The following is a 27980-nucleotide window of genomic DNA, read 5'->3' on the forward strand; positions in this document are numbered from 1 at the left end:
GTGGGAGTGGTGTGGGGTGGGACTTAGGCTCCACGGAATAGAAGGGGCCTAGACGTGCCTCTGCTCTCAGAGGGCGGGGGACCCGGCCTTGGAGCTCAGCAGGCTTCCCAGGCTCCAGTGGGTGGGCAGACGCCCTCTGCTCCTCTCCTACTCCTCTGGTCCTGGAGAGCCCTTCCTGCCTATTTTTCTTTAGACAGTGTTTTTTAAGACCAGTATAATAGTAAGTTATTAATAGTTTAATTTTAAACTATTACCATGGTGAATTAAGAAATGGAAAAAGAATTGTGGAGGAAATTCACAAAGGCCAAATCCATCACCCTTACCTATATCTTAGGCCTCTGTACTGAGCAAAACTCCATTAGAGGGACAGTCATAACGTCTGGGCTCTCAGCTTTATGTAGGAAGGTGACATGAGCACAGACTCTGAAGGCTCACCTGTCCCGAACCCTTACCTTCTGTCCCATAATGTTCAAAACAAAGTCCCATAAGATAGGCTCAGCTTTGGGTTTGAGAATAAAAATAACACAGCTTTCTGCTGAGGGAGAAGGATTCATCTCACAAGTGGACAATCTGCGCCAGGACCCAAAGAGAAACCTCAGTTCTCCTCATTCCTCCCTTACCCTGTTCCAAGAATCCTGCTCTCTCTTTCTCTTCCTTCTTTAGGTTCTTTTTGCCTTAAGTGCACTTCCCTCATATTTTCTCGACAGTAAAGTATATAGTGTGCTTCAGAGTATGAGTTTCCTAGGGCTGCTGTAACAAATCACTACAAACTCAGTGACTTAAAACAAATACGATTTATTCTCTCAAAGTCTGGGAGAACAGAAGTCCAAACTCAAGGTGTCAGAAGAGCCACACTCCCTCCAGAAGCTCTGGAGGGGATCCTTCCTTTCCTCCTTCAGCTTCTGGTGGTCCATGTGTTCCTTGACCATGGCTGCATCCCTCCAGTCTCTACTCCTGTCTTCACATGGCCATCTTCCCTCATCTTCCCTGTTTCTTCTGTTCTTGTAGGATACATGTCAATGGATTTACAGCTCAGTCGAATGCAGGATGAACTTATCTCTGATCCTAAACTTAGTTACATCTGCAAAGATTTCATTTTTTTCCAGGTAGTCATATTCACAGGTTCTACGTGAACATGGCTTTTTTTTTTTTTTAAGTAGGGGGTTCCATTCAACCCACTGTAATAAAAAAATGGTACCTTAACAAAATCTGCTTTGATGTTTTCTTTTTGTGAGTTTATTCTGCCCTTATAACTCTACAGTCAACTCCTCGAGGGAAAGGATGTGTCTTCTGTTTCACTGCTCTTTCTTAGTCCCTCCAGCTGGTACATGCCAGGATGTCTTCCCAGTTTGTCCAGCTTTGCCTCCTTTCAACTTGCAGACCTTCAAAGTGGAGCAAACTCGTCCCTACCTTTTAGCACTTATCTCAAGGCCTACTTTCAAGAAGTCTCCTTTAGATCGTCCCATATGTCACCGTGAAGAGGTTAATTTTCTCAGATCCATCTGAATTCCTTCTCTTACTGGTTTGTCATCCTGTTTACAGTACATTCCATACGTGGCTTTTATGTATGGTCTCAACTTACTCATTTGCTTTACACCAAACATACTCAGAAAACTACGTGTGACAGAAGCTTATGCTCCAACACAGGAAAGGCTGTGTTTGCTGACTCAGTTGGCTGTCCCAACCAAATGAGTCAGCCTTACATTTGGCTGCAAGAAACAGAAAATCAGACTATAGAGGCTTAAACAAATGGGAATTTATTTGCCTCAAAAAAATAACACATCCAAAGGTAGTGGGCTACAGACCTTAGTCCGGCAGATTAAGGAAATCAGGACTGATGTCTTCAGGAGTGCATTGGCTTTTCTCTCACAATCATATGGAGGCTGCTGCAGATCCAGCCATTTCATCTACCTTCAAAGCAAGTAGATGGGATAGGAAAGTGGAAGTTTCCCATGAATTGCATCTGCTCCTTTTTATTAAGAAATTGAAAGCTGACATGGAGGCCCTTTCTCTTCTGAAGGCTACTTCACTCACATCTGGTTCCTCGGCCACTTCCAGTTACACGAGAACTGAGAGAAATAATTGTGTGGATTTCTAGCTTCTGTATTGGGAGGTACCTGGAGAAAAGGTGGTGGGAAAGGTCTTGACTAGCTGATCAGTAGAGTTTGCTGCTCCCTCAGAGTGCTTGTGTAACCCAGACTGTCTGGATTCTGACGCATCGTCACACACCATCTAATACTGTCATCTTGTCTGACGCCAGGACTGATGAGAACAGCTGTTAAGTCAGTAGGCAATAATTAACTCCAAAGTACATAAATTACCAGGCTGCAGGATTTTTTCCCTTTAAGTATACAGGTGAACGTGGGGTTGTGGTCACCTCCACTGACAGAAAGCTCCAACGCAGTCATTGTGAGGCTGCTTTGAAAACTGGGCGAGACTGCTAGTTAGGTGGGGAATATGCCATGTTTATGCGTGAACCCATGGATGTTTTATTACTGGTGTTAATAAAGCGTGTAAAAGAGAACTTCATAGGTTCTGGTGCAGCCTCTGCTTTTATTGTGGAAAATTCACTCAGAATCATATCCTCTTAGGCCACAGTGTTCTCCTGGGGGCCTGCATCCAGCCGTGATGTGGGGTTAAAATGAAGGAGAAACCTGGAGAAAAAAGGCTTATGCAGGTCATATGTATCTGTGTTAATTTATCATCCATTAATGCAAAATTTAGTAAGATTTATTATCATTATTTACGAAGGAGACAATTTTACATTTAAATCTGAATTTGATCAATGATCACTTAATACAACATTTTTTATTAGCAAAGGCTCCACCTGGGAGCGTTTTTGTAGCTCTGAAGTTTGATCCCCTTGTTAAGCCAACTTTATCAGATTTGCTAATGCAAACGCTATCAGACCTGGGATGCTGACTTGCTCTAAGAAAGGTACAAGAGAATGACATATAACTTTCAAATGCTAATTTATTAACTGGTTCTAACTAGATGATTTCTGTTTTCCATTTCTCTTAGAAACTACTGAGTGTTTGCTATTTGCTTTCAGAACAAAACGTATACGCCCACGATAGTAGCAACTCTATAGTCTGGAAAGGGTGCATTTAAAAATATTTCTCTAGAAGTTACTGGGAAGCCTAACCTCGCTAAAATATTTCTTTGATGTCATGTTGTGTACATATTGTCTTCCATCCCTACCCCTGGTCCTCGTTCCCCTGTTACTGCGGGTCCTTTGAAATCCCACTGTCTGTTCAGATGTGAGTGTCTGAGGTTGGCCTGGGCCCATATCATATTCAGCTGCTTCCTCTTCCCCCGCTCCCATACCCCACCACTCAACCTCAGCTTTATCCAAGATAATTTTCTAGTCCTCTTACTGCAGTGTTCATCTCCCTCCTCTAATCAGTACAGGAGCCCTCCTGAATGAGTGGAAGGGTGTCTTCGATTTGGTTTAAATAATTACACCACACTTCCCATCTTTAGTTTGAATAGCAAAGCCCTCCTTCCTCTGGAGAAGCTCATCCTCATTAGCATTAGCCATTATTCAATCCATTATTAAATTCTCAGCTCTTCCCTCCACTTGAATTGTTTCTTTGTTCTGGCAATATTCGGGTTTAGCTATCTACTTTTTTATTGACATTAGTTTCTCCAGTGGTAGTGTAAAACATATGCACTTGGGGAGACTTATGTTAAAAAAATAATAACCTACTGAGTCTCCAGGAGTGGGCTCTGGGCACTTAGGCATCGTTTTAAAGCACCAGGTGCTTTAAATGCACAGCCTGTTTCAGAAGTTTGGTGCAGTGAGCTCTGGTGAGGTAAGGACCTTACTGAAGTTTATCTCGCTTTTCTGATTGCTAACAACAAAATCAGAAGACGTATTTGTATCGGACTTAGAATTGAAAGCATGCTTTAAAATATAAGTTTCTGGCTCTCTAAATAGAGCACAGTTTGTGCATGAAATTTGCATTTGTATGTTATGGTGATGTTTTTATTAGATTCACTATAGTTGTAAGAGATGGCAAAAGACCTGTACAGAATTGGGTGTAGTTTATGTACATTACCAATGGGAAAGATACAAAGGTTAAGAAGGGTGGATTTTAATCTGTGGCTGAGGGGGTCATAAATGAGCTGGTCTTGCTTCAAAGAATGATGTAATCAGACAGATGTGTCTCCTGGGGAAGCCTGTCTACACAGGTAGCATCTGTCTGCCGGGGGCATTGGCTCCTCTACAGGGAGCGGCCCGTGGTCTGGAGAGCTCTGAAGTGTTACCTTGTTAGTAATCCAAACTCTACCAAATGTGGGAGGCTGACTTGCTCTAACAAAAGTGGCAAAGAATGATATTTAAACCCAGGATGCCAATGTATTAGTTTATCATGCGGAATATGCCTATCGGGTAGACCAGTTAGTTGTTCATATAAAATCATCTCTTATCTTCTCTCTCTATAACAAGAAGCCACCTTGTCCAAAGGTCACCCATGAGCCTAGCTATAACACAGGTGGACTGGGGATTTGTATGTTTAAGGCAATGTTTCTCGACCTTTCTCCATTACTACTCTCTTAAGAAGACTTTTTAAATGTTTTTTTTCTAACCAATCCCCCATGACATTTTAATACCACAGGTATATTGCATATCTATTTATGTATGCATATCTGTGTATCATGCATTAAAAGATTAATTTTTTGGCTTTCCCCGAGAACCAGTGTTTGCCCTCTTGGAGCCCCTGCTGAGAATGTATGGCCTAAGAAATCCATTTCCTAAAGCCTAAACTATGAGGCTCCACTTAGAGGGATACACCAGCCAGGTGGGCCAGGTACTGGAATCCGCTGACAAGACGACTTCTCTTCCAGACAACATTGTTTTCCTCAGAGACTAGTCTCTTTCTCTGCTTCCAAAATTAAAATCTTTACCACCCACTCACCTCCCTCCTTTTTTGCACATATCTTTCTTCAGATGTTTTTGTTCACCCCACAGATCAGAATCAAATCTGGCCAGAATTGCATTGTCTTTCAGGTGATGAAACATGTATCTGCATCCTTTTCAGGTTAAATCTGATGGGACAATTTTGGGTCCAAATTCTTCATGTCTGTCCCAGGTGTTATTTGCATGGAATTACTGAAGGGACATCAGGTATATGTCAAAGCATAACCCTTCTCTTAAGGATGACATCTGACAAAGCAATTACGAAGCTTTCTCCCCAAATGTGAAAGGCAGAATAATGGAGTGGATTGATCCAAAGCCAAAAATCATAGTTAAATTTAAGCTCCACCAGGACAAGAATTTTTGTCTTTTTTGTTTACTTAAAATTATAGTCCCTGTACCATGAACAGCTTCTGTCACATGGTGGGCCCTCAATAATATTTGTTGAATGAAAAAAAAATATTTTTATTCAGTATATGAATTAGTATCTCTCCAATTGTGGTGTAGTGAATCATGTGGATATGAGGAATTATATTCATTCATTCAAAGAATATTTACCAGGGACTTCCCTGGTGGTGCAATGGTTAAGAATCCACCTTCCAGGAGACAGGTTCAATCCCTGGTCCGGGAAGATCCCACATGCCATGGAGCAACTAAGCCTGTGCGCCACAACTACTGAGCCTGCACTCTAGAGCCTGTGAGCCACAACTACCGAGCCCACGTGCTACAACTACTGAAGCCCATGTGCCTAGAGCCCCTGCTCCACAACAAGAGAAGCCACCGCTATGAGAAGCCCGCGCACCGCAACGAAGAGTAGCCTCCGCTTGCTGCAACTAGAGAAAGCCCACGTGCAGCAACGAAGACCCAATGGAGACAAAAATACAAAGCAAAACAAACAAAAGCGAAAAAAGAAACAGAGACTATTTACCAAGAACATGTTATGACAGACCCTATACAAATTACCCAATGTATCCATAATGGAATAAAACAGATGGGATCCCTGCCCTCATGGACCATAGAGCAAAACAGGAGAGACAGGCAATAAGCTAATGGGTAAACACAAGCTATCACCTTTTGGGAAGCAAAGTGATATTGGGAGAAATAGCAGGGTGCAGCTGGTGATTACCAGGAGGCCCTCATGGAGCACGCTCATGGCAGGCCTGTCATGGAAGCCAGGTGTGAGTAGGCCCCACACAGGAAGAGGGGCAGGAAGGAGCTTCTCAGGCAGAGAGAACTGTGTGTGTAAAGACCTTGAGCCTGGAGAGATGGGCAAGCTGGATGACCCCCAAGGAGGGCACAGTACCTTGAGTGGAACTGAGGGGTAGGGCATGAATAGAAACTAAAGATGCAGACTGGGGCAAGATGTGTGAAGAGTTCAGTGTAGACATTAAAGTGGGCAGGCCAACTCTTCTGGGTCTAGACCTCAGAAGGAAGGTCTGGGCTCAAGGTCCACCTTTGGGAGTTGGTGCTATTTAGATGGTGTTGAAGAAGGCGCCAGGTATATGGATGTCCCTGCAAGGGGAAAATGGAGAAATTTAAAGAGAAAGGGACCTAGACTGAGCCCCGGAGAGGGCAGTATTTGAGTCAGAGTATTGGAGTCAGCCGAATGGCCAGACCCCAGGGAGCATGGGGCCAAGGAAGCTGAGAGAGACCAGGATCCTTGGCAGGAGAAAGGGACCAGCTCTGCTGAGGACGCTGCTCGGGAGTCACGGTAAGGGGAGCGTGGAAAGGAGTGGATGGGATTGACGAAGTTGTAGGTAACCAGTGAGCTTGACAAGAGTAGTTTTTGTGGCTTCTTGGGGTTGCTACATAGTTTGAAATGGAATATGGAGAATCAGAGGCCAAAGAAGTAGGAAGAGCTTCAGTAGACAAGCCATTGAGGTTCGGCTGTTAAGGGAAATGAGAAATAAAGAAGAAGGCAGCGTTGTGTTGTATTTAGGGAAGGCACTGCTCGGTTGGGAGCAGACTTGCTTGCTGCTGGGAATGGTTCAAAGAGGGAGAGATTGATGACAGAAGTAGCGGACATGAACTGGAGCCTGAAATCCCTGTTGCCTGGAGACAATTGATAATCAAGGTGATGGTCCAGGCTGTGTGGTTTTCTTCTGCATCAAGGTTAAAAGGTATTTTTCTTGCAAGTGGTGGAATTTGGTTGTCAAATTTCATCCCAACAAAGAAATTTCTAAATGCATATTCTAAAATCAAACCGTTTCCTCCATTCCAATTCTACTCCCATGTGGTTTTGATGCTAGGCACGGTTTTTTCTCATCAGCATCTTTCAGTGTGTGATTGCCTATAGAAATCCTTAAGGTGTGAAAACTATTTCCTGTAGCAAGCACAACATTTCCGTTTCTCTGATGGGGGGAAAACAACCTTCAGGACCACCTGATCACGGGAAGCTCTGCATGTCCTGCCTCTTCTTTCCAGTATAGAGATAATTTCTCAGTGTAGAGATAATTCCTCTTTGTCTTTTAAACCTATAGCAATAAACTTCTTTGCTGTTTCTATTGAATTTCATATTCCAAATATCCTTGCAAACTCATTCTAAAAAGGCATCAAACTGTTTCTCAAATAGTTAAATTGTGAGATAGTAAACATTACCCTAATTTGTTAATGACTGATTTACATATGATGCAAAATAAAGGGAATTTCATTAGCTGTGAACTAAGAATTCTACTCTTTATTATTGTCCTTAAAAAATTAGTACCCCTGGACTGCTCATCTAATAATTTTACTCTGGAATTTTAGTGGGCAGGTTTATTATGTAATATGTCCACTGGAAAATAGAAATGAGTATTTTTAACTTTTTATACTCATTCTTTGGAATTCTAGTAGCCTTGGATAGATTTCTGTTTCATTCCTGGCTTGAAATGCTTCTTCACACCATCAGGAAGCATGTTAGTTCATCACAGAAATGTATTTAGACTTGGAAAACACTGGAGATTTTAAAAATATGATCATTATGGTCCCAAATGAGGGTTTGGGCTTTAACTCATTTTCTTGATAGGCTGAGACAGTGTATGTGAAACCCACCATCTGAAAACCTTTGTAAATTGTCATTTCATGAGACTTTGCCTCTTTTGCATACGCCATCTTTTTTGGGTGAGCCCTTGACTGAAACTGGACTCACGGGGTATATTTAATTGTGGCTTCTTGTCCCCAAGGAAGACTAGTTGGCTTGGGGAGGAAGTAGTTGCTATCACTAATGACACAGAGAAGACCTGAACCCAGAAGGTTAAACCCATTGCTACTCCGGGCTGCAGCTTCCGAGAATCTGCACAATAATACTTTCAGCTCGGGTTTACTTGGGAGAAACAGACACCTCTGTGTAAACTGCCAACAAGTCATATATATATATATATATATATATATATATATATATATATATACACATACATATATATACTCAATTTTATTGGAGTGTAGATGATTTGCAATGCTGTGTTAGTTTCAGGTGTACAGCAAAGTGACTCAGTTATGCATATACGTGTATTCATTCTTTTTCAGATTCATTTCTCATATAGGTTATCACAGATTATCGAGTGGAGTTCCCTGTGCTATACAGTAGGTCTTTGCTGATTATCTGTCTCATATATAATAGTGTGTGTCTGTTAATCCCAAGCTCCTGATTTATCCCTTCCCCCCATGTTTCCCCTTTGGTAACCATAAGTTTGTTTTCGATATCTGTAAGTCTGTTTCTGTTTTGTAAATAAGTTCATTAGTATTATTTTTTTTAAAAATTAGATTCCCCATATGAAGTCTCATATATTTTTGGTCGAATCACGTGTGTCTTCTCAGAGTCGATTAAGGAGAAAATAGGTAGCAGACCCATCATGAGTTTAATAACCCTTTTTATTCTACCTAATTAGTTAATATATTTTTGTTATTGATGTTGAAATTGTATGTCATTAGTGATGTGCTTTCCAAACCATGTGTTAAGGCACCACCAGGGCATCCCAGGATATTTTAAAATTTCAAGGGGAACCTAGCAACACTGGACATCTGTCACTGTGGAAATCAACTCAAGGTAGTTGATGGTTTCAATATTAGGTGGCACTGCATTCCTTTTGTTGTCAAGCTGGGTTTTTGGCATATGTGACCGGGAAAAAGAACAGTGGCCTGGGGAAATCAAGACAGGATAGGAAATGTGGGTGGCGGTGTTGAATCCGAGGCTAGTGTTTGTGCAGATGCAATGCTCAACAGACACACTGACTACTGAGGGCCCATAGTAAGTCACATAGTAAGTGGCTACTTAAGAATGAAATAAAATTATAATATTTTATTTCAATGTATATGTTGGATTTCTCTTCCAACAGCTCCTAAGCTGTTAGGGCATAATACTTAAGCAGTTCAGACCTTACTACTTAATAAACAAGACTGTTAGATATCTCCTTTGGCCTAGGAATGCTATGAAAATATTAAGAAGACACTACGGGCATTGTGAAACAAGAAAATTTGGGAACCTCTGCATTAGTGGTTTTACTTTTTGCAAGTAAAAGTTTATAGTAATGTTGGAGGATGTATGCGATGCATGCTCAGTTTATCAGCAGTTTTCCTTCAACCACAGGCATCCATAAGTCTCATAAAGACGGCCCGCTAATGGGGAACCCTAACGGTAGGACGATCACGGCCATCCCTCTGAAATCTCACCTGTGCAGCTCCTAGAAGCCTGCTTTGCATCACCTGCCTTTGTTTGCTTGCTTTGTTGACATTTATTATCGGTCTGTTTTATTACATTTTTGTCAGCGAGGTTGATTTCTTGGGTGGGGAGAATATAACATTTAGTTGATTATAAATAAATGCTCAATGAATGTTTTTTGAACAAATGAAGTGATGTAATGAATGTCTTAGTTTGTATTAAGCCATCAGCAGTATGTGGCATTTCTGCAAAAGAGCTACCAGCCCCAGATTTCTAAAGAATGCAGGGTTAACCTTTAAGGGAATTTTCTGGTACTTTATAAATAATCTGTCTTTAAAATTCAATAGTTTTAAAGACACAGGGAACTATATCCAATCTCCTGGGATAAACCATAATGGAAAAGAATATAAAAAAAGAATGTATATATGTGTATAACTGAGTCCTTTGTACAGCAGAAATTAGTACAACATCGTAAATCAAGAATACTTCAATTAAAAAAATAGAAAAAAAAACCTCAGTAGTATGTTGGAGGTGGGAGAATTGAGTGAGGGGCAATCAAAAGGTACAAACTTCCAGTTATAAAGTAAATAAGTATTGGGGATGCAGTGTATAACATGATAAATATAATTAGCACTGCTCTGTGTTCTATATGAAAGTTAAGAGAGTAATGTTGAAGACCAACCTTGAGTACCACAGAATGTGTTTGTATTTAGAGACAGGGCATTTGGAGAGGTGACTGAGCTAAGATGAGGCCATTAGGGTGGTGTCCTTATAAGAAAAAGAGATTAGGACGCACAGAGAGACCCCAGGGGCACACAGGCTTGCATAGAGAAAAGGCCATGTGCGGAAACAGCTGGAAGGTGGTCATCTACAAGCCAGGTGAGAAGTCTTAGGAGAAAATAACCCTGCTGACACCTTGATCTTGGACGTCCAGCTTCCACAACTGTAAACAAAGAAACAAACAAAAATTTCTATTGTTTAAGCCACTGAGTCTGTGGTATTTTGTCCCTGCAGCCCAAGGAGATTAGCGCACACACGGGTTTAGCAAAACCCATTCCTTTTGATTAGGGTCCTGGAATGGTGCTGACTGGGAAGAGCTGCTTGGTCGTGGCCCTGTGAGACAGCATGAGATGCCTCTTGGTGATTTGGGTGGAACTAATGTACTGCATTGGCCCGAAAGTTTGTTCGGGTTTTTCTGTAGCAGCGTACAAAAACCCGAACGAACTTTTTGGCCAGCCCAATATATTCTCTGGTTGAAATTGCTCAGAAGTCAGAGTCTGGTGTCAACGGTATAAATCTCTTTGCTTCCTCCAAGACCCACTCCTCAGGAAAACCCTCAGTAGGAGAGGAAAGAAGGTGGCGAGGAAACCCAGGAGCACCCTCCGGGGAGACACTACTTTTAAGTGCATTTCAGCCTTTTATCCTGTTAAAAGGAAAGCTGCTGCCAGCCATCCCCTCCCCTAATTACTATCATTAATGAAACATCTAGTTTAGTTTGTAATAGGAAATTTCTTTGTTTTCCAATTTGCAGAAGGTTTCAGTTATGCAGCCAAGCAGTTATTTATCTTTTTTAATCACAGCATGACTTTATGGAATATATTTTGGTCTGATTAAAAAGGGCAATTCCAGGGTAGACCTTGAGAATCACAGCATTCATTGTTTTTTCTCCTGTATTTGGAGTCCGTGACTGCACAGGACTTTGCAATCTATCACTTCCATGTGAATGCACTTGCTAATGTCATGTTTAAGTTCATACCCAGGATTGGCTGTGCTATCCCTGTGGTGTTATTGCCCTCAGCAAACTTGTCCCTCTGTTATCATGTTACATTTGATATCTACATTTAGTTCCATTCAACTTCATAAGGTGTCCTCTTCTTCAGTCATAATTGGCAGGGTATATTGTGCTTGGTTTGCTTAATTCTAATTTATCTACTATTGTGTAGGTTATAAATGGGGTCACAAGTAGGTCATAATGCAAGTTGCCAATGGGGTAGCCATGCAAATGTACCCCGAGTACCCATAAAAGATGTGCGTCCCTTCTTGCGTGCTGTTGGTTGAAGAGACATATTTAGCTCACATGAAGTGGTGTATCATTTCATCTTAAACTAAGCTGCACAGGTTGGAGTGTCTGATAGCCTTGGTCATGTTTGTTGACTGAATCTGAACACCTGTTGCCTCAACTTTTTAAATGTGGATCAAATGTGTCACCTATAAAGCAGTGATGTGAAGATAATTGTGTATAGTGTTTAAACGAAGCTAAATTTCATTGATCCAGATTAATTAGAGAGATTATCTGTCTAAATTAAAGTCTAAAGTGTGCTCAAATATCTTTTTTTTCACTTGTAAGTCCACTGAAATCACCAGAATTAGGCAAATTTTGTATTGCTTAGTGCAGATCCTTAGGTGAGCTGATTCAAGGTGAATAAAATTTGAGTTTTAATTAGTATATAATTATATGTTTCTAAAGTTTTTGAAACGCACTGAGACACAGCACTTAGAGGTGTTCTCCTATTGCGCATATGTCATTATATATGGGAGAGAAGGTTCAGGAATACCCAGAAACCAGCATTTATTAAGCCCATTGGACAATCCAGCACTGCTTCGTCCTCTGGGTTTCTGAAAGAGTGGAACCTCTTTGGAATAATTAACTTTCATTCAACTATGTGGACTTACAAAGACCAAGGAGACAGTGGCTTCTGTTGGGTACTAGTAAAGATGTAAAGTTCAGTTAATCATCGATTGGTTGACAGAATGTCAGATGTAATCATTCAGACGTCACTGTGCCAGCAGAAGGGCAGGAGACAGTTTGGACCAGATGGAGACTAACTCTAATAAAAGTCCTTTGTAATCACAGGTAAACTCCCAATTGGGCTTGGAGCTCTGTGAAACAAAGAGAGTGGGGAGAAGAGTGTCTGCTGGTGTTGTTTTACAGAAATGGCCTGCCGAGTAAGTTAACAACAAAAAGGAAATGACTGGTCCCATTTTGGCCACAGGAGAAGTGGGCTATGAGTTCTGGAGTTAGCAGCTCCCTCCTTTCCATACAGCTTATTTGTTTGCTCTTCTCGCTCCTGTGGTGGAGAGGAACTAAACCCTGAAAGCTAAGATTCTTCCACGTGCTTGAAATCAGAGAGAGCCTGGATGAGAGAACACACGTGTGACAGTGCACTCCTCTGTGAAAAGCAGAGTGACCTATGGATCTCGGTGGAGGGAGGCTTGTGCACTCTTCTTCCACTGAGTTCTGAATATTGGAAACTCTATGTTTTGTCTCCTTTTTGTTATTCTAAACTATTAATCAAGCCACCTTTCTCCCCATCAGTTTCAAATTTGCAATCCCTGAGCTGAGATGTACAAGTCTGGGTTTCTGCAGGGTGAAGCCAGCTTTCCCTTCTAGGGAAGATGTGTTCTCAATGACTTAATTTGTGAGAGGAACTTTCTATCAAGATCTTGAGTATCTTCTAGGCCCATCTCTTTCCACTGGCCTGTAATGAGCTGGTGGAACACTCCTGAGAGAAGCAAATGACTCTCAAACTCCTCCCTGAAATTTTATCTAGCTGTGATACCAAACTTGAACCCTAAGTGTAAGATTCTTTAGCCCTTTAGCCCAAATATAGCTGGAAAAATAGCATAATGTATGCTATTCAAAAAGACCTAATAATAACAGCTCTAATATAAAAGAGAATAATGAAAATAATAATCACAACCAACAGTACTATTTCTAGCCGCCATTTCCATAGGAAATCAAATTGCATTTGACTCCCAATTTTCAATTCCAGTCTAACCAACCAAAACGCTAATAACACCCAGTGTTGAGGTGGTTGGTTTTTCAATTTTCTTCATAACTTTCTGTCTTAGCTCACGCTGTCATAACAAAACACCCCAGGCTGGGTGGTGCAAACAGGAGATACTTATTCCTCACATCCCTGGAGGCTAGGAAAGCTAAGATAAAGGTGCTGATGATTCTGTTCTGGTGAGGGCCCTCTTCTGGTGTCTTCCAGACACCCCTTCTCACATGGCAGAGAGAGGAAGAGAGACAGACAGACAGATACAGAGAGACAGAGAGAGACAGAGTCTCCTCCTTTCCTTATAAGGACACTAATTTCATCATGGGGACCGGACCTTCATGACCTTATCTAAACCTAATTATCTCCCAAGGGTCCCACCTCTAATACCATCATATTGGGAGTTAAGGCTTCAGTATATACATCTGGGAAGGACATGACATTCAGCCCATAATATTTTCTGACTCCACTCCTTATCTGGAGGGATTTTAAGTTAGAAGAAGATTCCAGCATGTGACCTGAGGATCATTAGATGTTATAGCCAAAGCACAGTGTTTCTGGTCTATACTAAAAGGCTGATAAAAAACAGAAATCCTGGGGCATCCCTGGTGGCGCAGCGGTTGGGAGTCTGCCTGCCGATGCTGGGGACGCGGGTTCGTGCCCCGGTCCGGGAGGATCCCACGTGCCGCGGAGCGGCTGGGCCCGTGAGCCATGGCCGCTGGGCTTGTGCGTCCGGAGCCTGTGCTCCGCAATGCGAGAGGCCACAACAGTGAGAGGCCTGCGTACCGCAAAAAAAAAAAAAAAAAAAAAAAAAAAAAACAGAAATCCTGAGGCCAGGGCATATAGCAAACTTAATTCTTTGGGGGTTGCAGGAAATGCTGAGGAGATGGAATTGTGATTCTCTGTAGCCATGTTTGAGAGCTCAGTTAAGGAAAACTCTACCTTGATCATTTTCTCTCCCAAGCAAGAGCATTATTTTATTTAAGCCAAATTTGATGCTTATGAGATGCAGTGAGCTTGCTGAATATTCATTTGCAGCTCGGTTCATCAAGTTCTTATAATCCCTTTTATCCTTTGACTTATAATTGGTATTTTTGCATATTTATGATCTGCTTTGTTTTAAGCTGAGGACCTGTTTTAAATGCTGTACTGTCCTTTCTCCTCCAGCCCTGTGCAGTGAGCTCACAGGGAAATCATGGTATTGAGTGATGGGGCTTCATCTGTTACCAGGAGCCTCACCCCACCCTCAGCTTGCATGTGTGCTGCCTGCTGACCTCTGTGGACATTGTAATCGGCAACCCCTAACCTGAGGTTAAGAATGGGAGTATTGAACAATTTTAAAACTCTTTAAAAGAGTCACAGAGGACCTGAGTGGTCACCTAATCCTCGTGATAGTTTCTCAACTGTTTGAAGACAGTGAGCTCACATCCTTAAATGTCCTTTTCCCAGGTGAAATAACCCTGCTCGGGTCAGTTGCCCTTGGTCACATGATCCCGTTAGGAACGGCCTCACGTCCTGTTACTTTCCTCTGAATGTACGTCGATGTACCAGCATCATAGTTAAATGCTCCATGGACGTGTGGTCTCCAAACTGCAGCCACTTAAAAGAACTTTAAATGATGAAGGCGCTTTATAGCATCAAATACAAATGCTTTGTAAAGGAAAATGATGTTAGCTGCTTCAAAGCTTATACATGTCTCTTTAGAAATTCTTCAGAAATACTTTCCCCACGCCCAAGTAGAGAGTGGAATTGTGCTAGACGAATGTGCCCTGGCCCATGTGAATCCGGGCCATGTGGGTGGGTATGGGGTAATCCTGAGAGCCTGGTGGAGCCCTGCCCTCCAGTCTCTTAATTTTGTAGACTTTTGTTTCTTTGCCTATAAAATGAAATAACAGAAATGTCCATCTTCCTGGCTGTTTTACTTTCTGGACTCTTGCAAGGATGAAACAAGGTGTGTTTGGAAAGGCAAGGTGATGGCTGTGAAAGAAGCAGAATCAGAGTTTGCTGGTGGGTACCGGCCTTCCCACCAGCACAGGACTGATTATTTATGCATCTCCTGAGAATCACTGACAAGTGTTGACCAATCTTCCCACCCTCACATCAAGTGAAGTTGGGGAAATGGAAAGTGGTGGAGACAACCAGGCTTCTGTGACAACTGGGCAGAGTCCGGTTTGCACAGATTCTGGATCGTGGGTCAAGCTTGATCTTAAGGCCTAATTTGAAACTTCATGGTGAACCTTGGCTGCTGTTATTACCTTAAACAATTTATTTTCTTCCAAGACATCTCTTGGGAAGCTAAGTTTCTTCTCCTATTTTCTGACAGATGTGAGAGTAGCTAAATGAAGCAACGAGATAAAAGAAGACATCAAGACAGTATGATGTTATAAAATAAATCCAACATTGTGAAAATAGGATTTTTTATTGTGTGTTTTATTGTGTGTTAAACAGTCTTCTAGGAAGTAAAATGCTGTGATATTATTTTTGAAACGAAAACCTTAACCGCATCACTTCCTTGTGCCCTAGGTTTTATAGAGTCATTATATGAATGCGCCCTTTTGACGGAAAAATGCTTTAGGATATCAATCACATATGTAAATATGTGTAGTTGTTAAAATACCAGGACTAATTCTATTAACCTTAGACTGTGGTATTTTAGGATGAAAGCAGGGATCAGAAAAATGCTTGTAATTTGATTAAATTTTCCACCAGAAGAGAAAGACCATAACAACTTGGCATTAAAACTCTTAGCTGTTTATTTCTTAAGCATTTCCTTTACATATCCAAATAAAAATCTATAAATGCATTCTTTCTAATTATCTATAGCCAGGGAGGGTTCGAATTACATGTTGTTGGAAGTAATGCAGCATCCATTGACCAAATGGATGAATGGATGAACGAGTAAGCAAAAGAAGGCTTTTCCTTCCATCCCATGACATTGCAAAGTTGCCAGGGCACTGGGTCAGGCAGGCAGTGTTGTAATAGAGATGCCCCTTTCGTACTCCCTGCTGAGGGAGGCCAGGGGACAGGGGATGGCTTTATTCAGTTCCCTTGCTTACATTTGGTTCTTATTTTGGAGGAACTGAGTTCTTTGTTTGAAGGCATTTTTAAGGAGAAAAAGAAGAAGCTCTTATAGATAATCACAGTTATTTTTGTCATTATTTCAGCTGCACCTAATAAGGAAAGAGTTGGTGTTTTCTAATTCTGGGCAGGCTGGTTTGTGTTGGCACTTCTGGTTCCTGCATTCTTTGGGTCACTCTTCTTCAAAGCAAACTCAGCAATGTCAAGGTCTGAAGAATCTTTAGCGAAGCGGATGGTCATTTTGCAGAAGCAAAGCATGACAGGACTAAATTAACAGTGCACCCCTGGGCCCGGCTCTGAAATGACCTGTGCTCAGGCAGGAAGCCAGGAAGTTCACGAGCTTTCCCACATCCTCGAAGGACTGACATCCACGGGGGTGATGTGGGAAAGGACGGCAGTGGGAAGGAACAGAGCCTGTGCAACTAGAAATGCTTGGGAGCAACACCGAAGATGAGCACACTGCTCCCCTGTTCTGTGCTGAGGCACACACAGAGCACATGCATGTGTCACGTGTGCACATGATGTACACACACACACTACCCCAAACCACACGTTTATCCCATATATAAATTACATACGACACACACACATCCATTACACATATCATTCACATAACACATACCAGGTACACATGTGTACCGCATACATACATCATGCATGAATCACTCAGAGAGAGACATGTGTCATATGGATATATCACATATACAAATCACACACACCATACACATCACAGAAATCTTACATGCATATTATGTACACACGTATCATGCATGTATCATATGCAAATCACACACAGATGCATGTCACACACACACACACACACACACACACATGCACACACTCAGCAATGCACAGAGCTAATATTTTAATCATCGGGAGTACTACACTGTGCAGAGGGAGGATGGCATGGTTCTCTGTGAAGTCCTGTCATGGGAACCTTGAAGGCTTAGGAATAAAAATTCCCCCAAGAGTGTTTGAGTCCTGGCATGCATGCTGCCCGTGTCAGTTGACTGATGTGTTAAGCTGACCTGTGTCAGTGGGAGACCCTTAGCAAGGAGCACAGAGCTTTTGGACACAGATGCTCTGCCTTTGTTGTTGAAGGGATGAGTGCCCGTTTGGTGAGAGGAAGGGTCATGTGGAGGGGGGTGAGAGCGGAGGGACATTTTCTGCAGGTGTGACCGTGTATGCCCTGCCACACCTGTGCAGGTCTAGCCCTGAACACAGGATCATCAGTTTTATTTAATTTTTACCACTCGCTCTGTGTTAATAGTGGGCCTTGAAAAGACCATGGTCATACACTGGTGGTGAGAGTATCAGTGGAACATTTTCTCGGAGCAATTTTGCCATATGTATCAAGAACTTTAAAATATTCAAGGCTTTCAACTCAGTGTATTTTACTAATTGAGCCTGAGAAATGATTAAATATGAGGCCAAAGCTTTGGACACAAGGTTGACCACTGTAGCGTAAAGCAAATGCAAAGAATATTAATAAAGAATATTAATAAAGATAGTATAGACATAACTAAGTTATGATATAGTCGTAGAACTGAATATTATCTAAGCATTCAAAATCCTGTTTCTACAGAATTTTCGTGATCTGAAAAAAATCAGATTAAATGTTAACTTAAAAAAGCAAAGCAAAACTCTGCATTCAGAATGAACTTGGTTCCTTTGGAACAAGGTAACAGTCTTGACAAAAGAAAATATGGCACCAAGTTCTTCGTGGGCAGGACAATTATAGGTTCTTTGTAGTTTTTCTTTATATATTTTTCTCTCCCCTCCCACCACAAATTTTTGTGAACATGAACGGTTTTTATCATGAATAGAGCAACAAGTTACATGGTTTGAAAGGTTCCTATATTCCTATATAAACAGTAAATAATGGGGAATATAACTTCTCCAGGCTCAGTGAATACAGCCTGTATCATCGAGTACCACAGTAATGCTGTATGACAACCATGAAATCCCAGTGGCCTCGATAGTGGACTATGGGTTGGCTGAATGTCTCTGTTCCATGAGTTTCTCATCTTCCCAGGACCAGCGGGCTAGTCTTTTCCTGATGAGACACAAGAGTGTCACCCAGAACACACCAGGCCTTCTAAACCTGGGCTGGATCTGGCACTCAGTTACTCCCACCCACATTGCATTAGCTGTAGCGAATCACATGGCTGAGCCCAGAGACAAGGGAGGGGCAGCAAAGTGACCTGTCAGAGGGCACGGATCCAAGAAGGGGGTGGAATCCTTTTCTGTTAAGTAAATAAAAATGTTAGTTCGGGAACAGAAATAAAATTAACCTCAGGCAGAGTCATCTCTTTGAAGACTGCTGCTCACGTGCATTGCGGTGTTGTTCTGTTCTCGAATGATAAACGGTCGCCCTACTGAGTGGCTCTTTGTGTCCTCAGATCCTGGCCAACGTGATCATCTTCATCTGCGGGAACCTGGCCGGGGCGTACCATAAGCACCTCATGGAACTCGCTCTGCAGCAGACGTATCAGGACACTTGCAATTGCATCAAGTCCCGGATCAAGTTGGAATTTGAAAAGCGTCAGCAGGTAAAATGCATGTTCAATCTTACGTCCACGTTATTTGAGACATTGTTGAAATGATGTTGTCACTGCTAATGTCAAGTGTGCAGTTCATCTGCTCACGGGCATCAGAAGGAAACCAGAGTAGCTATCTGGTTGCCCTGCCTGCCCAGCCTCAGGAGGTGTGCTGGGTAGATTGAATCATGAACCAACAAGCAGAGATGGCATCGTCAGACTCAGACCCAGCAACCCCAGGATCACCCACGTGCTGACAGCCACATCAACCACCATTCAAATAATAATGATAATGATTATTATTACAGTGATACTTTATTAAGACACTCATTTTGGGTGAAAGCATATTTCTCTGTGGCAAGAGTGTGCCCCACCTGAAATCTGCCTGTGTCGTCAATAGCACTTCGTATAGGGCCTGTTTTCCACCTGTGGTGGGATGGGACGAAATGATGAAGTGGGATGGGGTGATTGAGCTCATCCTTGAGGGAGGTGATTGGAGTTGGGAGGGAAGGTCTGGTAGGGAACTAGTTGTTATAGTGTCGAGGGCTGTCCTGCAGTGTTCGATGTGGGTGATGCATGGAAACATACATCAGGGAAATACATAGGCTCTGATGAAGCACTGCAAAAATAGGAAGTGGAGATAGTAGGAGATGTGGGAAGCAAAGCCAGCTAGGATCCATGTGGTCTCATCCAGGATGGTGGCAAGCTGGTGAAGCAGATATGCTTTGGAGGGGAAACCAGGAAGGGGTCCTGATCTTGACATGCTTAACTTCAGGTCATGGTGGAATATCCATATGAATAGTTTTGTTGTTTTTTTTTTTTCACTTGGGTTTGTGTATTTCCACAGGAACCCAGTTTCCATCTATAAAGGTGATGGTTGGCATGACTCTCTGTGAACCCCTCTCTGAGCACATTCATCAGTATTTGGCACATAGAAGATGTGTTATTATTATTTGTTAAGTTGTATCGAGTTAGTCCATTTTATATAAGTTCATCAAAATGTATTATGGTGGTGAGCAAAAAAAATCCTTTAAATATTGACACTAGACTTTTATTTGTGTATGGACCTATGAATAGTAATTGGATTCCTTTTTGAAAACAGGGAGGTCTGTTTGTCATTCAACAAATATTGACTGAGCATCTAGTTTGTGGCAGGCATGATTCAAGGTACTGCGATGTGGCTGTAAATATTGCTTTCCCACTGGTATTAGCAAATCTCCCAGTTTGTTTTTTTTTAAAAAAAATTTGTGTCACAACATGTGTAGCAAAAGTATTCAGATATTAATGTTTAATTATTTGGTCCCTATGTATATCAAACTCTGTGTTCCACATTAAGAGAAATAGACAGTTGTTGACGTGGTCTGTTAACTGGTATATCTTCATATACTGTACATTTATCCATGTTCAGTAATAGTTCAAATCTGGGTTCTAGAAAAGTCCATAGATTCAACACACAGCACTTAGTGTTCACGATTGTTCCCTCTACAGAGTTCAGATGTTTTGGGAGAGATGGTATCCTTTTTCAAACAGCAGTGACTGGATCAGGTTGGTCCTGGCAGTCATATTTAACTTTCTTTTCCATCACTTGCACCAAGGTCAGGAAGACCTGAAATTCCAAGTTGAGGGTTTATATAACCTAATGTTTATAGTACAGATTTGACAAAGTGGTAAGTCAGACTGCTGACCTGGTCTGCACTGCTTCCTGCCCTGAAGAGACCTTGAGCAACCAGGACCAGGTGTCATCCAAGTGGTCAGGAAGGGCCATGCTTTGACCGTCCTTGGCTCCAGAACTAGACCAGTGAGGCACACCTCGTGCTACAGACTTTATGGGACCATCGTGGGAGGTATTATAAGGGCGTCCACTTACAAGTTTATGAAAAGGAGCCAATGATCCTTTTTAAAATAAGGAAAGAGAAAAGGGACACTTTGAAGACAAAGAACTTATACTAAAGATATTTAATGAAATATAATTGGACACCACACATGTATTTTGCTACCAAACTTGGGAGTCAGCTCTCAGGGTCTTGGGCCTGTAATGTAGTAGTTTTCTTGTTCGGATTTTGGAAAATATGTTTCTAGAATAGAATAAATGTTTATAGTTTTTTTTTTTTTCAGACCAGCATGTAATTAAATGGGAATGAAAATTTTCCATAGTTAATAAAATCAGTAAGGTGTGATCATACAGATTTAAGGAAAAAAATAAAAATTGGCCAGTGGCAATCTAGGTATCCTTCACACAGAGGAGCAGTCTCAGAGACCATAAGGCCTGGTGTGGCCACAAACCAAATTAAGGTGCAAGGATTCCACATGCCACTTCCTCTCCACCCGTTACCACAAACCAGTTTTAAAAAAAAATTATTGAAGTATAGTTGATTTACAATGTTGTGTTAGTTTCTGATGTACAGAAAAGTGGTTCAGATATTTATAGCTATATTTATATAGATCTATATAGATACCTATATATGTTATATGTGTGTTATATATTATATATATATTCTATGCATGTTCTCTATATATCCATATCTCTATATATCTAAATATATAGGTGTTTCAGATGTACAGATGTACAGCAAAGATTCAGATATATATATGTAATACTTTTTCAGATTCTTTTCCATTGTAGGTTATTACGAGATATTGAATATACCACAAACCATTTTTGCTTTATCCACAGTCACTAGGACAAACAATAGTGTCCTTCAAAGGGCTTCATTCAGGGTAGGGGTGTGTGCTGAGCAGCTACAAGATGATTTGTTTCAGCCACCATTTGGTTAAAATCAATACCATCCATTTTAATGTTATATCTGCAGTTGCCGAAGAGTGAGTTGACACTCCCAGAGACTGAGGGCTGCCGTCTTGCATAGTTACTGGGCCTCTTTCACAGCTTCAGCCCCCTGTCGTCCTTAATCCTTGGGGAGGAAGGCAAATGTCCTGTGAGCCCAGGAAGCTGTCCCTTCTGCAACCGCCCTGGGGTCTACAAATAGTTGATATTACTGGGAAGTAGCTAGGGATTCTGAAATCTTTTCAAAATTGCTCAACTCTGTACTTTCTTTTCTTCAAATTTTGTGCTATTTTTCCTAGATGCAAATGAGATGAATTTCTTGAGATTAAAAATCATGTTTGAATAAAGTAGTATTTGTGCTATAAGAGTTGGAGAGAGAAGGGAATGAAAAATGTTAGCAGAGATTTTCTCAGAGTTGTATTCTTGCCCTAAAAGTGCCCTCATGGATAAACACTAAAAATCATATATATATTTTTTTTACTAACTGGGAAAACTAATGCATCGCATTAGCCTTGAGGCCACCTTTGGGGCCTGAAAATGGTGAGTTTTGACTTTTGTCTTAAGTTTCACATCATGCAGTAAAAGCCATTTCTTGTGTACCATGTCAGTGCCATAGAGGCTCTTTATCAAGCAGGTGTTTCTCCTTGGAGTGTGTAATAGACTCTCAAGAATTGATGAGAGCTGGATTCAGAGCAAAACAGGAACCCTTTCTCTTAACTGCCTGGGCAGTTGAAATAAATGTTGCCTCTGTAGGACTGCAAACTGGATTTGCTTTTTTTATAGAAAGAAAATAAACACTCTTCAATTTATATGTTGTCTTTGTTTGAAAGTAATGTAATTCAAAGAACCTTCATATGGTCTACCTTCCTCTGGAGCCATCCTGTGGATTGAATATGACACAATATGTGTTTCAGTGGAGGGAGAATACTAGTCAAGTGAGGTGTGGACCCCATGTTATTCCTGGATCTGTAGCCCACCACGGGGGCCGTTAGTGAACCAGTAGGCTTCCGGTCTCTCGGGCAAAAGTGTGTTTCTTCTCTTCAGATTTCAATGGAGCAAATAAGTGGTCCTTTGTGTCCATGGTTGGGTAGATAATAAATGTACCCATGTTTATCCTAATATGATAGCAGGTAATATTAGGGCACTACCGAATGTATTGCATGAATCATTTATGATGCGAGGTAAAGTGTAGATAGAGTTGCTGTAGATTTGGGATGCTAAAATTTGGTCCCTTTTCATGAGGGAAAAGGAGAAAGAAGGAACAGATATTTCTCTGAGTCCTCATAACGTGCCAGGTTGTCTATTCAGTTCTTTTACATATACTGTTTTATCAGTTTTCTGTTGCTGTTGATGACCACAAATGCAGTGGCTTAAAACAGAACAGATTCACTATGGTACAGTTCTGGAGACCAGAAGTCCAAAATCAGTCTCGTGAGTTTGGTCAGGGTATTGGCAGGGCGGGCTCCTTCTGTAGGCTTTGAAGGGAGAATCTGTTTAGTTCCCTTTTCAAGCTTCTAGAGCCTGCCTGCATTCCTTGGGTCCTAGCCCCTTCTTCCATCCTCAAATTCAGCAGCATAAAATTTTCCGATCTCTCTGTCTGTCTCTCCAACCCTCCTGTCTAATCTCTGATTCTGCCCTTGCATCTTCTTGCTTCTCTCTCACTAACCCTCCTGCCTCCCATAAGGATAATCCAGGAAAATCTCCCCATCTCGAGGTCCTTAATTTAATTATATCTGCAGAGTTCTGGGTTTGCCATGTAAGGTAACATACAGGTTCCAGGGATTAGAACAGGGTCATCTTTGCAGGTTCATTATTCAGCCTACTACCCTGCCTTCTTAACTTATGTATCAACTCTATGACTTAAGTCCTTTTTCCCACTTAAAACAAACAAAGTAATTGTCAAGTTACTTGTCCAAGGTCACTCAGCTAGTAAGTGTTGTTATTTCTGCCTCTCATGTTGGTTCTGCCTAGGTTGTTTGGAGTGATCTCTGAGGATAGGGATTTTTCCCAGCCATAAAGGACTTTTTTTAGTTAACTGTGTTATTACTATTACTAGATACATAAGAAAGCATAAGACAATAGCAAACATTTACCTGGCTTATCCTTAGGTAATGCATTGCCCTGATAAGAACATATTGTCCATGAGAATGTTAGGAAGTTACATGAAAGATCATTTCCTCAAGAAGCCACAGTGTTAAATCTGTCTGTGGCTTGGTTTCCATTCTGTAGTGGACCCTCGAGGACACCTGAGCTGAATCCTGGTTACGTACGTCATCTTTCAGTGTGACCTTGGTCAAATTTCCTAACTTCTTTTCCTCTGATGGAAGTTCTTCTACTTGATCTCTTGCCACATTTAAGAAACAGTCTTTCCAGCATCCAGAAGGGTATCCTGTTAAGAAAGTAATGAGTAGCTGGTCTTGCACTGAACTCTCATGACTTAACACACTAACTTAAGCAACAGAAATCAGCTGCCACCCTGGCCAAGCCATTGACCGTGCTGAGGCGGAGCGAGGGGGCGGGTAGTGATTGATGCCGGCTGTGCCATCTCCTGAATGCCCTCCATTATAAGTTCCCTTCTTCCTTGAAGCAAACAGATTGAACAGAGAAGTGTTCTGCTTTGTCTGCTAGAACACATGGGGAATCTTGCCAACACTCTTAACAGTCCCATCTCACCACGTTCGGAAGTCTACTTTTCACGAGCAGAATAGACATTGCTGCTCACACGGCATGACTCTGCATTTCCCCCAGTTGTCTGTCTGCATCTGAGTTGGTACATGGAGTCCAGAGTGAAGCATCTCACAGCAATGCCTCTTTTTTTTTTTTAACATCTTTATTGGAGTATAATTGCTTTACAATGGTGTGTTAGTTTCTGCTTTATAACAAAGTGAATCAGTTAAACATATACATATGTCCACATATCTCTTCCCTCTTGCATCTCCCTCCCTCCCACCCTCCCTATCCCACCACTCTAGGTGGTCACAAAACACCGAGCTGATCTCCCTGTGTTATGTGGCTGCTTCCCACTAGCTATCTACCTTATGTTTGGTAGTGTATATATGTCCATGCCACTCTCTCGCTTTGTCACAGCTTACCCTTCCCACTCCCCGTATCCTCAAGTCCATTCTCTAGTAGGTCTGCATCTTTATTCCTGTCTTGCCCCTAGGTTCTTCTGACCACTTATTTCTTTTTTTTGATTCCATATATATGTGTTAGCATATGGTATTTGTTTTTCTCTTTCTGACTTACTTCACTCTGTATGACAGTCTCTAGGTCCATCCACCTCACTACAAATAACTCAGTTTCATTCCTTTAAATGACTGAGTAATATTCCATTGTATATATGTGCCACATCTTCTTTATCCATTCATCTGTCGATGGACACTTAGGTTGCTTCCATGTCCTGGCTATTGTAAATAGAGCTGCAATGAACATTTTGGTACATGACTCTTTTTGAATTATGGTTTTCTCAGGGTATATGCCCAGTAGTGGGATTGCTGGGTCGTATGGTAGTTCTATTCGTAGTTTTTAAGGAACCTCTGTACTGTTCTCCATAGTGGCTGTATCAATTTATATTCCCACCAACAGTGCAAGAGGGCTCCCTTTTCTCCACACCCTCTCCAGCATTTATTGTTTGTAGATTTTTTGATGATGGCCATTCTGACTGGTGTGAGATGATATCTCATTGTAGTTTTGATTTGCATTTCTCTAATGATCAGCACCCATTTATGATAAAAACCCTCCAGAAAGTAGGCATAGAGGGAACTTTCCTCAACATAATAAAGGCCATATATGACAAACCCACAGCCAACATCGTCCTCAATGCTGAAAAACTGAAACCATTTCCACTAAGATCAGGAACAAGACAAGGTTGCTCACTCTCACCACTCTTATTCAACATAGTTTTGGAAGTTTTAGCCACAGCAATCAGAGAAGAAAAAGAAATAAAAGGAATCCAATTTGGAAAAGAAGAAGTAAAGCTGTCACTGTTTGCAGATGACATGATCCTATACATAGAGAATCCTAAAGATGCTACCAGAAAACTACTAGAGCTAATCAATGAATTTGGTAAAGTAGCAGGATACAAAATTAATGCACAGAAATCTCTGACATTCCTATACACTAATGATGAAAAATCTGAAATTAAGAAAACACTCCCATTTACCACTGCAACAAAAAGAATAAAATATCTAGGAATAAACCTACCTAAGGAGACAAAAGACCTGTATGCAGAAAATTATAAGACACTGATGAAAGAAATTAAAGATGATACAAATAGATGGAGAGATATACCATGTTCTTGGATTGGAAGAATCAACATTGTGAAAATGACTATACTACCCAAAGCAATCTACAGATTCAATGCAATCCTTATCAAACTACCACTGGTATTTTTCACAGAACTAGAAAAAAAATTTTCACAATTTGTTTGGAAACACAAAAGACCCCAAATACCCAAAGATATCTTGAGAAAGGAAAACGGAGCTGGAGGAATCAGGCTCCCTGACTTCAGACTATACTACAAAGCTACAGTAATCGTGACAATATGGTACTGGCACAAAAACAGAAATATAGATCAATGGAACAGGATAGAAAGCCTAGAGATAAACCCATGCACATGTGGTCACCTTATCTTTGATAAAGGAGGCAAGATTATACAGTGGAGAAAAGACAGCCTCTTCAATAAGTGGTGCTGGGAAAACTGGACAGGTACATGTAAAAGAATGAAATTAGATCACTCCCTAACACCATACACAAAAATGAACTCAAAACGGATTAAAGACCTAAATGTAAGGCCAGACACCTTCAAACTCTTAGAGGAAAACATAGGCAGAACACTCTATGACATAAATCACAGCAAGATCCTTTTTGACCCACCTCCTGGAGAAATGGAAATAAAAACAAAAATAAACAAATGGGACCTAATGAAACTTAAAAGCTTTTGCACAGAGAAGGAAACCATAAACAAGACCCAAAGACAACCCTCAGAATGGGAGAAAATATTTGCAAATGAAGCAACTGACAAAGGATTAATCTCCAAAACATACAAGCAGCTCATGCAGCTCAATATGAAAAAACAAACAACCCAATCCAGAAATGGGCAGAAGACCTAAATAGATGTTTCTCCAAAGAAGATATGCAGATTGCCAACAAACACATGAAAGGATGCTCAATATCATTAATCATTAGAGAAATGCAAATCAAGTAATGCTTCTTGATAAAAACCTAATTGGGCATTGAGAGCCCAAGAAGAGTTCAAGTGAGTGAGACTTTCGCACTGCAGTTCCTGAAGAATGAAAGCAGCAAGTTTCAGTATAAATGTTATTCCATGATCTTTGGGTAGGATCGTGCAGCCAGCGGAGACAGCAGAAGATGAGAAACACAAAACATCACACGGTACATACAGTTTGGTTCAGATAGGCTGACCCCAACTTGCAACCTCAAAGGTTATGAGTTAAACTTTTCTCCCACCCTATCCACTTTTTTTCTGTTTTATTTAATAATCACTTGTGTCGTTTTTTTTCTTTGGTATCTCTTCCTTGATGGAGTCATAACTTGTATCATTCTTGGTGGCCACTTGTTTCCATTTCATTAAGTGATGAATTACAATTTTTTCTCTTGGTATCAGTCCCTCGATGGAAAGGACATAGTTTATGTAAGTCACCACTTTTTCTCACCACTCACTAGTGAAAGATCGAATGATGTAGAAGATAACACTTATGTTTTGCTTGGAAGTTGAAAAAATGAAGAGTTGAGATTTCATGCGAGTTCTCTTCCCAGTGTTTGCCATTCGAATGCATCAAAATGAAGTTAAAGAAGGCATGGACATATATACACTACCAAACGTAAGGTAGATAGCTAGTGGGAAGCAGCTGCATAGCACAGGGATATCAGCTGCATAGCACAGGGATATCAGCGGTGCTTTGTGACCGTCTGGAGGGGTGGGATAGGGAGGGTGGGAGGGTGGGAGGGAGGGAGACGCAAGAGGGAAGAGATATGGGAACATATGTATATGTATAACTGATTCATTTTGTTATAAAGCAGAAACTAACACACCATTGTAAAGCAATTACACTCCAATAAAGATGTTAAAATAAAAATAAAATAAAATAAAATTTTAAAAAAGAGAATTGCTTTAAGAGTTTACATGGCATTGTATACTATTGATTGCTTAAATTCTCTCAAAAATCAGATATTATGTATCATTGAGAAATACCAGGGCAAGATATTTTGGGATGTTACAGTTTAT

At 41.2% G+C, this 27980-nt stretch overlaps 1 protein-coding gene across 1 annotated transcript in view; it reads left to right on the forward strand.

The window, feature by feature from the left end:
- The window catches only part of ADCY2 (adenylate cyclase 2), a 445822-nt gene that overhangs the window by 192655 nt on the left and 225187 nt on the right, over positions 1-27980 (forward strand). The window contains exon 4 of the mRNA XM_030856549.2: positions 18814-18963. Within this exon, the coding sequence (XP_030712409.1) occupies positions 18814-18963 (150 nt within the window). The remainder of the gene's footprint in view (positions 1-18813; positions 18964-27980) is intronic.

This window comes from Globicephala melas, chromosome 3, assembly GCF_963455315.2.
Source record: "Globicephala melas chromosome 3, mGloMel1.2, whole genome shotgun sequence".
Classification (NCBI taxonomy): Eukaryota; Metazoa; Chordata; class Mammalia; order Artiodactyla; family Delphinidae; genus Globicephala; species Globicephala melas.